Source organism: Metopolophium dirhodum, chromosome 3 (assembly GCF_019925205.1).
Source record: "Metopolophium dirhodum isolate CAU chromosome 3, ASM1992520v1, whole genome shotgun sequence".
Lineage (NCBI taxonomy): Eukaryota > Metazoa > Arthropoda > Insecta > Hemiptera > Aphididae > Metopolophium > Metopolophium dirhodum.
Window position 1 is genome coordinate 453,708 of NC_083562.1, and position 14,999 is coordinate 468,706.

The 14,999-nt window shown below is 34.2% G+C and overlaps 1 protein-coding gene across 4 annotated transcripts in view; it reads left to right on the forward strand.

Moving 5' to 3' along the window:
• Window positions 1–14,999, forward strand: part of LOC132941481 (semaphorin-2A-like) — a 383,061-nt gene that overhangs the window by 293,797 nt on the left and 74,265 nt on the right. For all 4 annotated transcript variants that reach the window (XM_061009566.1, XM_061009567.1, XM_061009564.1 and 1 more), the window contains one exon: window positions 1,838–1,925. In XM_061009566.1, coding sequence (XP_060865549.1) covers window positions 1,838–1,925 — 88 coding nt within the window. The remainder of the gene's footprint in view (window positions 1–1,837; window positions 1,926–14,999) is intronic.

A 14,999-nucleotide genomic window follows, 5' to 3' on the forward strand; every position in this document is an offset into this window, starting at 1 on the left:
TATAATATGTGTATCGTAATATTATTGTATACGATATTATTATATTGTATATTATTGTATTTGCGCGTATACCCAGGCTAGTCATAAAACTTATTCAATATTCCGCGAAATTGAAAATAAAATATTATACCGCTTAAACAGACGGCTAAAACCGCACCGGAAATATATTATATGATTACCCTCTCGATATTACCGGGTGTTGCCAAGCACACTATAATAATAACGAGGTGCACACTCGCGTATGATAAATCGTTATTGTTTGTTATTTTTTTTTCTTTCTCTTTGTATTTTTGCGACATACGTTTGGGACGTCTTGCGCCGGAGTTAGGCAGGCCCGTGCACATATAATAATAATAATAATTGAAGGCGTTACTGCGCCCCGGGGACCGTTACGTACCCTCCTCCGCACGGCCTAACCTTCTTTAATATATTCAGAAGTGTTCGGCACTAATTTAACACGAGAAAGGGAGAATTTTTCGGGAACCTTCTCAATCATAAATTAATCGACGAAACCAATTTAAACCGTGAAAATTCATGCGTGTGTGAGTTTAATTTTTTCGTTCTTTTCGATCGTGTACCTATATAGTCCGACGAAACGTTTTTATCTTGTTTATTCAAACTAATGATCACTGCAGGCTCGCACCGTGTACACGCTCTGTATATACGTATACACGATGTACATTTATAGTGTATGTGCGCGTACAGTAAATTTTAAACTTTCGGTGGAGTGGGACCAAGTTTTTATCGTTCGAGTTCGGGCCGTTGCGCTTCGCACGACCAAAGTTTGTTTCCGGCCGGGGTCGGAACACGCAGCCGCTAATAACTTACACCGCGTGTAACCTGCGAAAACAAACAAAAAATCTCTCCGGGTCTGCTGATGGCCTACTATGCAACGTTATTGCCGTAACCCTTTGAAAACGTACGTTTCATTCGATAGGCACGCGGAGATGCTTCTGACGTTGCGTCGTCCACGGGAGATCTCCCAGTATCCGATTTCGATACGATTGTTTTCGCCGGCCGATGGTTTCGTGTACCGAAAAAGTGCAATACGTGAGAGAAACAAGTTTTGGAAAATGCTAGTCGACGAACGTTTTTGTTGATTACATTTACTGCAGTTTCCATAAAAACAACAATTGAAATTAAACATAACAATATATCAACTTCAAAACACCGAAACTCTATATTATGATGGTTGTCATGAAGCAATTTTTTTTTTATTATTAATAAAAATTACCCTTGGCAACATAGGCCATTGGTATACAGTTATTATTTACGTTTCATTAAGAATGAAGCAATTTTTTATTGAACGCAAGTATAATATTTTGCACACGTAATTTTACATTATTTTTAGGTAAGAGTTAACTAGCTACCTAGAGTAATATTCAGACATTATTAATACATTTTGTATGACACAACGGTTAGGTGTCTCTGACACTATGATAGTTTTTAGTTTTCTAATTGAGAATTGTTGAGATCAGCCCTGTATAGTGGATAACGATTTATATACGTGTTGTTGATGGTTCTCAAATTTAACGAAACAATTAATATTTCTTTATGCAAAACATTTTTGTCGACGTTTTTAATTTTAACGAACGATACAATTGAAAGATAAATAAATTAAAACGTTGATCTACAATTTGCATAACACGACAAATTATTTCGGTTTTAACACTATAATGTATATGACGGTTGTTTAACATTTAGAAACGCAATACCTAATGTAATTGTATTGTACATACCTATATATATCTCTCCTGGGCCACCTCGGAGAAAAACGTGCCTTAATTTCCTCATCAGTGTGGGCATAAATTTACGGTCGTTTGTTTGTCTGTTACAGATCACGTGCGAGAGTTGTCCTGCGGCCGAATGTACTACAGGACTTTTCACTTGGATGAAAATCGTGACACATTATACGTCGGTGCCATGTAAGTTTCATTTGTCATTCTCACACGCGTTGCTCCTATTTTTCACCCCCGAACGCCATTGACCGACCATTTTTTTCAAGTGGCAGGTATATATATATAATGTAAAGTGTATACTGCAAGAGTCGGTGTCGTAGGTATATAGGTATATATCACTATATTTTTTTTCACCTCATGAAATGCCGCTCAACAGGTCTAGAATATTAAATAATACTTAATGAGACGTCTTTTTTAATTTTTAAATACAAAACTATATAAGGTCAAAAGTAAGGTTAGGTAACATATTACATTGTCGAGTTTCCTGTTTGTATTTATAAGCTTTATGGCCGCGTCAAAAAAACACAATTACTACGTTATATTATTATATATTGCCTAAATATTAGTAAAAGTCACACATACACCTAGCACATAATTTTATATTACTCTAAAGTGTTGTCGGCGTATGTAATAAAAATGCGTGCGCTCTGCCATCGAATAAAATACATTTTTTGTTTGTTACCACATTAATTCTCGTTTTTAACATTTATTTTCTTTGGAAATTGCACTACACGCTATGAATAAAATATTCAGTTTGATTTATTAATTTATTTGTCATTTTTTTCGCGCGATGCACGTCATGTACATATCACGTCGTAGCTCATAAAATTAAATAAATTAATAATAATAATATAATATGCGTTTAACAATAATAGTACGTGTACCTATGCATTTCGTATCGCCGATATGATTAATTGCAGTTACGCCTTCGTTTTTCTATTTTTTGAACATAATTCATGAATGAATATAATGGCAGTAATTCATTACACCCGTTTAACGAACGTTTTTAAAATCCGTTTCGTGTCGAACGATTATCGTCGTCAGCGAATAATATAATAATATGCAATACGGGTTGTCGTAAGTCGTCGCCGTATAATTCAATTATTCGACATAGCTCGTGTAGGTCGGGTTCAATATTTCTTATACGATTTCTGTTTTCTACGTCATCAGCGTAACTATATCATATCATAACAATAGTATTATTATTATCGTTTATAATATATTATAATATTATATATACACGGAGAATGTGATGCTCTTCCTCACCACCGCCACCGACCATCCCCCGCCCCACACCAACCCCACATCCCCACCAAAACGGCTGAACGTAATTTCAGAAAAATCCATTTTATGCGTGCGCTCGTGTTTGTTCTCTTGTCTTTCATTTTTATTTCGTCCAAAGCGAAAATTTCAATAATCTGAATTCCCTATTGGATCGCACGGATACGAACGCTGCAGTCTCGCGCGTTTGCTTAACGATACGTGACGTTACCGCAGGAAACTGAAATATTATTCCCGGTGTGCCGCGACGTCGTACAGTCGTGGTGGAGGCTGCGTGGCGAACCGAGGGGGTGGAGAAGGGGGGTGGAGTAGGACATCTGTTACGACTTTACTACCCGCCACCGCCTCCACCGTTTGTCGTCGTATATATAATATTATATAATATATTATTATATGTGCGTGTGTGTGAGCGTGTGCGCACCGGATTATACCTCAGGGTCATTGGTTTCCTAGCACGCGCCACGCAGTTTCCGTTTCGATAATAATTTCGCGTTTCCTTTTTGCGGGGAGGAGGCCCACCGTTGAAAATCCCCTCTTATCCGGAGCACCGGTCACCGGCGATGACGCGGAAAGAGAAGAAGCGAAATAAACGTTTGTCGTTTACCCGTTTATCGTATATTTTAACCTCTCACCAATCCTCTTTTTTGTTTTGTTTTTTTCTTTTTTTTCCAAGCACAACCCGGACGTGCAATAAAAATGTCAACACGAAAAGGTCGCCAAAGGCTAAATGTGCCATTAGCATTTTTAACAATGTATACGACAGCTCACCGTGGTGCACCCGCGCCACCCCGTCTGTCCGTATATACGGCGGCGCGATAAAGAAAAACCCCTACAAAGCATCTCATTACCGAAGAAAATCGATCTGCCCGCGCTCGTATATTATATAGGTACATATTATATTATACGCAGAGAACGTTTTTAATAATTATTTATGTCGATAAAATAAGTCGCTGTTACACGCATAAGTAGTAGTAGTATTAGGTAGTATATATATTAGCAGCACTAGTGAAGGTGACGGCGGTGGTAATCTACCGGAGGCGCATGTGTATAACGTAATATAATATGTGTAGACGTGTAGTGTATTATATTTCTATACGCATTATCCTTCACGGTATACAGTCCGTTTTTATGTAAGGCAGGTACATAAAAAAAAATGATAATAATAATAATAACGTCGGCATCCCTAAATGTATAATATGTGACACCACCTATATATAGCGCTTCGTGATCAAATAAAAAAAGAGTCAACCTCGGTAAAATATATAAAAGAAAAAAAATCACTTATGCCAACAATTCGAACGATTTACCGTGCAAGAAAATTTACATATACTTTCCGCGCCTCTTTTTTACCGTCCCGCCATAACAAAATAATAATAATAATACTCTTTCATATAATATTATACCGTGCTCCAAATAAAAGTATGTGGAAGGTTCGAACAATGTTGTGGAATGATTAGGTACTATTACTAATGTTGTATCTTTTGGCCATTTACCGGCGAAATACTTGCCGCCTCCGTTAGAAATTTCATTATAACGCAATATTTAAAACGAGGATGTAGTCCTTATTGTAGTAAAAATATCGCCAAACGTTCATTAATTACCCATTTACCCCTTAATATATATGTGCGTAGAGTTTAATGAGTATACGTCGGGCGAAACGTAACGTTACGATAATGTGGTCGGAACACGATTTCTTCGATATTAATGCCATGCCGTCTAGAACACTGCACCAACAAATCAGATATTACATAATTTAATTTGAAATGTTTGTATACATAATAATATATAGAATACTGCTATTATAATATATACATGCTAATAAATGTTGTTCAAATCACAGACTTGAATATATATTTTTTTATCGTTGTGGATTATATTCATTTTTTACACGCGAATCAGTCAATCGTTTTTATTTGGTTCTCCGGCGACTGTGATACTGTGCGAGCAAGCCGCAGTCAATATTTTGCCCCCATTCGCCTGTTTAGATCTCGAGCCTCCTCGACATTTGTGCCTAATTTGCGATCGCGTGACTTGGTTTTTGTCCAAATGACAAGCAAACGGTGTTTACATAACATTAATTGACACTTGAATTTATGAATGCTCGCTCGCTTTCTACGGTGGTGTAATAATAATTTCCAATTAAAAGTCCATAACAAACACGATTATGCATTGTTATTAGATAAGTAATAATTAAATTCCCATAGTAAAATATATCATAAGACCTTAATATTATGGGCATCGTTGACATGGTAAAAATTACATTCGACAGGTCAAAATAATCTCCGCGTAAAAATGTCCAGTAATAATCAATGTAATGCCATCGATTCTATTTATTTTTTGCGCACCATATGATGCTCAATAAAGACGCGTATTATATAATATCGCTAGAAAAATTGTACGAATTTAGGACCTTATTATTCTTTTATGTGGACCATAAAGTAGATAGTTATTTGTTTGTTGTCCTTATTTTTAATGTTACGACTTTGAGAATTTTAGTGGCATTTGAGATAATATTAACGGCCATTCAAGTAAACACATCGAGGTTTTTATAGCTTGGTTTATTTCCACTGTGTTCTTTGTTTTACCCCCTTACCGCTGTTTCAAAAAAGGGGTATTTTCTCCGTTTTCTCTCCGGGTTTCATTCCAGTTGGCTCAATTTCATGCGATTAAGATAATACACGAGCCTGACAAAGTATTGCATAAACCGGCCGTTCCCTTAGCCTGGGAAACTGCACATTACGATCTGACAGATTTTGACAGACACGGTCGGGTCGCTGCCCCGTGCACTCGGTGCTTGCGCTAAAAGTGTTAGTATATTCTCTCGGAGCTTAGGATATTAAATATCTCGTGAACAGTAAAATACTGAAAGATCGGGTTAACTACGTTAGGTATATTTAATCCGTAAACGAGGTGTATTTCAAAGATAAATATATAATATATTGTATGTTATTATTATGAAATGGAATTAATTCGGCGATATTAAATTGAAAAAAAAATTAAAACCTATTCTACATATATTATTATTATATAAATTCGTCAAACTTTAATAGTATGCATAAATATGAGTAGGGAATGATAAAAATAATAATATAGTAGTAATAAAGGTAAATTAATATTATTAAACTTGACCACAGAGATTTTGTACACCTATTAATATTGATAAACGACGGTTTCGACGAAAAAATGACCGAAAAAAAATATAAAATCTCTTCTGAACTTATTAAAAATGGAAGGAATGAGTCACATCGAGCATTTGGTTTAATGCCAAAAATCAGTCAATCCGGACTTCCTGTGGCATAGAACGCTTTAAAAGGACGGAACGATAGATGTTTGGGTTCCCTATTCACGCGCACGATAAGTCTGTGGGTCGTAAAATAAACGCCATTTGCGATAAAAGTTCTTGCGTTAAAAACTTTATTTTATTATATATATATATACATTTTTTTAATACTTTCGGCTCCTTGTCCTCTTTCCCGAGTTTCGGTCACACCGGAAACGGAAGGTCCGGTTCCCGTTGACCGCTACAGATTTATGATTGTACATTCTCCTTGCTCTTATGTACAGTTGACTCTTCGGAAACACACTCGGTCGACCCTTTTTTGGATCAATCTGAATTTCAGGGCCAGTGTACCAGCGCATGGGGAGCGCAAGCCACATCGCATCCTGTTGAGGAGGGGGGCGACGAGATAACCAGAAAAGTTTTTTTTCCACTTTTTCTTGTGTAACACTATTGTTTCGGATATAAAATGGTATATTTGTTTTTTTTTCGCGTTCTATATCCAAGTCTCACTTAAACAACGCCAAGTTTAATCGAGAGACGTAACAAAAAATAAAGTAAAAGAAACTAAATGTTTATCTCTTCTATTTTTTCAACTTAAATAATATTTAATGGGCTCCAAGTTATTACTTCAAAAGGTCTATCCCTAAAATGTGTTAGGTATGTTATGTTTATGTCAAAATGGTATCTTTTACAACAATCAACACAATTTAACTTACATTTAAATCAAAATAAAATAAACATGATTTTTTTTGTTTAAATAATTTATATTACAAACATTTAATTAAATCTAACCTTAGTAAGACCAACCTCATACCTATAATAATATGCTAAAGGAAAATTATTGAATTACTTTTACAACTATTGTTTATGATTGACTGACAGATGTTTGATCACGTACCAAATAACTTTGTACTATAACTTTGGAGGTTCACTTAACGATTGTACGTTTTTTTCTTGTACTTGACAGACTTGTCGGCAAATAGAAACATATAATAGACAGTTAATATTGTAACAGACGTGTGTACACGCACAGATTAGTGTCTATTTTACGCTCAGCGGGTGGTTACGCCGTGACCTAGGTGTTCACCGTAAATTATTAACAGTATTTTATTATGTTACTATACTACTATAGACTTATGTTTTATGTACACCAGACAATCGAATTGTAAATGAATCATAGAATATCAAAATACATTATCAATGGAATTATAAGTTCAGCTTTATAATAATGAGCATAAATTATACGTTTGAAGTTTGGATTAAAATGTCTGTATTAAATACAAAATATGAAAAACGATTTTTTTTCTCATATATTATACTACGAATTGTAATAAATTACTATAGTTAATATAGTAGTGAAACATCTAATAACTAATAAATTGGAATAATTCAATGATCGTTATCAACCGCAATTTAATGTTGAAAAATGAATGTTATCCAATTTTTGATGGAGTACTTATAATAATATAATTCATACTAAAATCTTGATATCTTGACTTTTGAAATCTTCATCATTGATTATAATATGGTATATTGTTTAGTATTGCACTTTTATATTAATTGGCTAATTTTTTTCTTCTATTAAAGTCTGTTAAATTTTACTCATCGATTTATTATAAATAAAACCTTAAGTACCTCGCCCTAGCGACTTATCGGGTGCAAAAGTTTTAACGCGATATCGTGTCACGAAATAGGATTACCAAAAACTATATTCATTGTTTGTTTGAAATACATAGCATTTATGCAACTTTTAAAGGTTTAATTAAATTTAAAGCAAATTATTATCAACTATGAGACATTGCATAGGTTTCGTATAATATATAGGTGACATTATTTCGGTGTAATAATCTGATGCATATTTCAGCGTGTCACTGTCAAAACCGTGTCGACCGCATAATGACGTGCGGCTTCTCATGCCCAACACATTTTACGAGCCTGTCGGATAAGTTCGGTTTACAATGGTTATTGTACCCACGCGTTAGATCATGGATCGTCAATTTATCAACCTGACTTGAAGTGAACTTTAATTACAGCGTAATGGCCGTAGGATTCATTTACCTAAAACTTCCGTCGGCGATGAGATACCGATATAATATACGCGTTAGGTTCTGTATAGTATATATATTTTTTTTTTCGTTTTAAAACCGTTTCGTTGATGTGTTTCGGGCGACTTACGGCTGGTCATTACTACAGTATTTCATTAGCATTACAATATTAGTGTTGACCATTATTTCTCCGCGCCTTTGTGTACGTATATTATATAATAGCACTGCGCCGTGTCGGGGTACAGGCCAAAAAGTCCATTAGTCCGACTAATCCTTTCCCGCGGGGTCCTCAAATAATATATTAATATACTTAGAAAATTACCAACTCAACATTTCCCGTGTACATTAAAACGCTCCCCCCAGCGCCCTATACTCCGCACATAATATAATATACCGAGTTTATATAAATATACATATATATATACGACGTACAAAAGGGTAAGTAGTTCAAGAACTACTCGGTCTCGAGTTCTCAGTCCACCTGTCAGGTTTTTACGTCGATTCGGAAAATGTATTAGATTCAAACGCGTTATCATATTATTATTATTATTATTATAATAATAACTGCTGCGACTTATTATCATATTATTTTATACACGTACTTCTCATCATTATTGTAGACATCAATATTATTATTTGTAATCATCCGAATGGGGACGATATAATAATAATAATAATAATATTACAGTACTTTTCCGGCGGAGGATAAATTGACAAATACACACGTGGACGTGTAGTACAATAATAATAATGTGGAGGCGGCGAGGAGGGGGTTGTTTGAGACAAAAGCGCTGCTGCAGTATTCCGTATATATATATTATATATAAAATAAATACCTATATATAATATACACGTACCGGATTGATTAACGCGGGGAACAACGGGGACCTATACCTACAACGGGAGGGTACAGCACGGATGCCTGCGACCCGGGGTGGATGACAGGGTGCAATGTGCGCGTAGTGTGCGTCATGGTGGGGGGGGGGGTGCGGAAAATGGCACGGCGCGGAGATTTTCCGCAACGTACGTGGCAACGTCCGGTACGTGGCCAGCGGAGGTGAGAGATTTTTAAGGCCTTAACGATTCCGGGCACACGTCCAGCGCTCGTATATGAGACTGCTGCGAGAGAATACTCGGTTGATTCGATTATATTACACGCGCGGTGCGACCGTGTCTCTTCGGCGGGATTGAAAAACGCTGCCGACGGGCTCGAAAACCTATTATATAATAGTCGTCACCCGACCGAGATCCTAGGGTGCCGCCTCAGACGCGTTTATGTTTTTTCTTATAATTTTGATTATTATTTATCTATATACGCCTGAACGGCCAAACGAACTGCTGCAGAGACATGAACCCGATCAAATTTATCACGGCCAACGTTCTGCCGGAGTTGGTCGAAATAAACCGTTTATTATTGTCGGCGGTATATGATGAACATCATTCGTATATCCAAACCTGCAGAGACCTGGTCTCGCCGTCTCTCCGAGAAAAACGAATTTAAAAAAAAAAAAATTATTAATAACTCGACTTGCGAACAAATCAATTGCGGACCACGCGAACGGTAGTACTATGGATAAAATAAAATATATTGTTTTACGATAAAATAGTGGCTAGCAAGATAAAAAAAAGCAGTTTTGTTATAACTATATAGGTATACATATTAATATTATATTATATTATATAGATTTGTATTCACTTTTTATTATGCAGACCTTAAAATGGTTCAAATAATTAAACCAATTATAAAATAAAATAAAGCCAACCGAAAAATTAATTACTATTTAAATTTTACGAGTTGACTTCATCAGAAATGATATTTCCTACTCCGGTTCTGTAATTCAAACAGATGCTGTGTACATGAAATGCGCTTTAATATTTATTCGTAGTATATTGTTCGTAATTTATTTTTAACAGAATCAAACTCCATAAATGACTATGTTTTTATGCGTAATTAATTGTTTTGTAATGTTTATGGCAATACTGTCTTTAAAAGTTATGAAATTAAAACATTAAGAGAGATATTATTTTAAAATGAGAAATGCCGCTTATAATGTTGCGCATAAACGGAACACGCAAGTACACAAAGTAGAATACGGTATATCAGAACTTTCTCATTGGTGTATCCAGCGGTGGATATAATATAATAATATAATGTTATTTTTCAACAGTTATCCACTGACTAGAATTATCAAATTATGGCTAGAATCTTTAAGAAAGGTTGCATTATATAAACTTGTTCAAGAAACTATTCGACCAGCTTACGTTTGACTCTATAGTTTTTCTCATTGTTATACACAATTAAATATTGTATCGTCACATAAATTATAAATTATATTATTACAATAACTTTACTTAATACTTAGTTTGAAGACGTTTTTCCTTACTAAATCGCAAATATGTATAATTCACCTAATTGGACGACAACGGAATGATAAAATGTATATTATTGTGTATTTGAAAAACGAAATGCTTACAAATACTTTATAATTAATGGCAACGACAGAAATCATAATGAATTATAAACAACCAAATAAATTCTAATTTTTCTCTGTAATCTTTGAGATTTGGCTTGGGCTTGACGACTTCTCAAAAATGTTATCGTGCGCTTCAAAATTGTATATCTAATACAAGACGTTGTCGACCAAGGCTTACAGAGGATTACGATTATTTATTTTAATTGACTGTAAATATTATTATCTTTTTCTAAAATTCAATACCTACCAACGAATCAGCTATAGTACTTACATAATATCCACACAAAGACAATCACGCGAGACACGAAACGTAAAAAAAAGGTTCAGGTAATCGAGTCCGTTTTTTCGTTCTTGGTTCATAAACGCCGACTTTGCCGACTGACGTTGACGACCCCTCACTTTCTACTTATATAGCGCACCTAACTGGATATGAAGTTTTCGTTCAAAACACGCGTCCGGACTCATTTTTGGAAGTTTCCGTGTTGGTCAAAAACGAAAAAAAACAACACACGAACCCCCCTTAGGCCCGGTACATTTTTGACACCCACATACACCTTGTACGATAATTTTTAACGTTCGTGACCGGATCGCAGAATAGATTTTTATATTATACGTGTATATTTTATATATATATAGGAATTCACAGTCGATTCACGTCCGGAAAACGGTTTCCGTGTGGCAAACTAGTGTGTATCTAGCGTCAAAAGCACACACGCGAAAAAAAAGCGTACTGTAATTGACGAGGAATAAATGTGGGGAAGTTTTTTTTTTTTTTATTCATTGTGACGTCCATTATTGATGTCAAATTTACCCTCAGAGTACACATGGGATTTGAAACTTCACCTAAACTTTTTAAAAGCAAATATTTTTTAACAACTTTTTTGTTTTGTTATAATATTTTATTATATTATATTTCATAAAAATTTTTTTTTTAATTCTTTCTAATAATGTGGTGGACATTTTAAGTTAACTAATTTATATCTTTCGAATATCTATTAATTTGTCTTGAAAAAGCATGTGAGTGTCCATCATATAATATTATACCTACCCACCTATATATATTATTATATGCCCCAACGATATTATGATAATAATATTGAAATCGATATTTATACGCTCGTGAATATGTTGTTTATAATATTTACACAGACTATTATTTATTTGCTCAAACGTGTCATTTAATATCATTGACAACATGTTCTCATTATTCCGATGTATGTAGGTTATACGTACCTATTATAATAGTATTACCGAACCTATTTAAAATAATCTGAATCTAAATCAAATCGAACAATTCAACGGTCATGAAACAGGTTCAATATAATTTGCATATTATCATAAAATACCAAGAAATATAGAAAAATAAGGTAAATGTTTGCTTAGTTATACGAAGTAATGATTTTGTATATCTTAAATCTTTGTTATATTTTGTTTTTTTGACATATTTATTATTTACATTTTATTTTTATATCAATATTAATCATTTTTTATCAATGTGAGAATTATTTACGTATTTCATTATTTTTTCTATAACGTAGGTGTAAAATAGATTGTTTTATTTTAATATTAGTCAACTATTATTCATATTCATTTCAATTTCAGTTAATATATGTTTAAATGAAACCCATATTGGATTATTCATTCGATATATTATTATCTTCTAGTCATAAAATATTTTAAAATACTTAGATATGATAATTCATGGTATTATCTATTTGCTTTATTTTTAGTTAACCACAACAGTGTCAAAGTTTGTTTCCTGTTTTTTCTCTCATTTTTTGTCATTTTTGTCATTTTTGTCATTTTTATTATATATTTTTAGCCCATATTTAAACTTTTAAAGTGTCATACAATACTGCGCAATACTTATGAAAATTTTTAATCGTATAACATTCACAATTGTAAATTAAAATAAAAAACTACAAAATCGAATAGCCAATACAATTAGTTGGTCCGGCTTACATGCAGGTGTTGTATAAATAAATATTTTTTTTGGATCTGAACTTATAGTGTTGAAACTTCAATAAACATTTCTACCTATGTGAAAGGGTTTGCTAGTATTATATTGAACAAAGTTTAGGTCTAATAGTACTTAGGAATTTTTCAGCCCAAAACTTTTGACACTTAATATAAAACATTTGTATTTCATTAGTATTGCGACTTTTGAGCTTTTGTCATCCGTTAATACACTTTCACCCACTCTTAAGATTTTTTTTTTGTAAAGTTTAAATTGTTAGGCCTAAATTATATAAAATATGCAAATACCTATACACTCACTCACCTGCCGTGCTATACCAAAATAAACGTTTCTTTCAAGAATATACATTACGTTTTCATGTACATAACAGTTCAAACTTTAAATGTTAGTGATACACAATTTTGCGAAGTTAGGCTTTTTCGTATTTTCCAAAACCGAGTGCAGTCTTAATTTAATTTGTTAGGGCGTTACTAAACGATATGTCGAACACTTTACCGTAAACTTATTTGGCACAGATATCTATGCAGCTAATATCCCGTACAAGAGTCTGTGTGTTAGCTGTTAATTCAAAGTGTATTTTTTTTTATTATTGTTATTACTATTATTATTATCAAAACACTTTATTAACATCCTTCCGGTTCAAATCTCACCCCTCGGAAAAAGTTTGAGCATTTATTTATTTATTTTTTTAAGAAAAATATGGCGATCGTTATATGAAAGTTTTGACGAGTTTATTCCACTGGTAACAACGGTAAACTTTTGTTTCGGCAAAAACGTTTCAGATAATTTACAACACCGTCCCTCTGCCACTTTCGGTATAGTTCTTATGTAAGTCCTTCGCTGAACTATTAATCAGCCATGGTATGCGTGTCGTTGATAGTTCGGCAACCTGACCTATTATTATAAATACTTGAGAAACTATGTAGACTTTTTGTCCGACACCTGCCAGGGACTCCAAGTTTTGGATTCACGTAATTTTTATGATTCACTTCAGGTTGCGGATCTTATGATTTTCCTAAATCAGCCATTCAAAATCTGTCAAGAATGTGTATCATTGAAAAGTAGCTTTGGGTTACCGTTAAATGCGGTTAACGTGGTATAAAAAGTGAATTTCCAACAAATTTAACCCAAACTTTGCCATGTATATATAAAGTGTAATTGAAAGCTACGACGGGGACCATCTTAATTTGGACTTTTAAAGTATAATACCATCTTCAATACCAATAATAAAAAAAAAACTGTTCGTATTCGAATATGCATATACATTTAAAGTCTTTTCATTTACTTTTTAAACGAATGAAGGAAAATTGAATTTGCTCAACAACAGTTTCCGCGCCGTTTGATCAACTATAACCTAATGCAAATTTGAATTCAACGTTTCTCCACGTTGCAATGGTTTTTGGTAAAAAAAATAAAAATAAAAAAAATAGTGTACCTACCAATTGAATACACCGTTTGATGTTTACTTTAAGTATTTTAAACTTGTTATCCATAACAGTTCAAAAAGTGATATTATATTTTATTCTCCCCGCCGCCGCCATCTTCACCGGTTTTCCACTCGCGTGGTTTGATCGCGATTCGCGGCTATTGGTTTTCAAGGACATATTATTTTTACGTAAAAACAAACAGTTTATTTCTATATCATTAGACTATAATATATAATATCACTGTAATACGCCGGTCAACGGAATACTTTCACATCGAATGCGCGTTTCGTGATGTCATTTACATATTTTAGATTTTAATTTCGGGTAAATTATACATAATAACATGTATTTAACAATATTAGCACGACGCAATATACATAAAATATCATGGGCTAGGTATATGCACTAGGTAGTCGTATAATGCGCCTGATACATATTTTTGTCGAGAAATCACGAAATGCTTTTTGCGGGACAGCGCCGCGATAGTTAAGACGATACCATTAACGAAATCAAAATATAATACAGGTGGAACTTTACCGCTGCCGTCCGCAGAGCAGGGTACATAATATAATATTATTATGGTAATAACCTGTCGTATTAGGCGTGTTGATCAGGCAAAACGGGTACATCCGTGTCGGCAAAACACGCGCGACCCTTGCGGCGGCCGGAGGGTGTATGTGCGCACGAATGATACCTTCGTGCGGCCCGTAGATTTGGCTCGCATAATTATTACTGCTACCTATTTGTTTCGCAACGTTTTTCGGGGGGTTCTCGT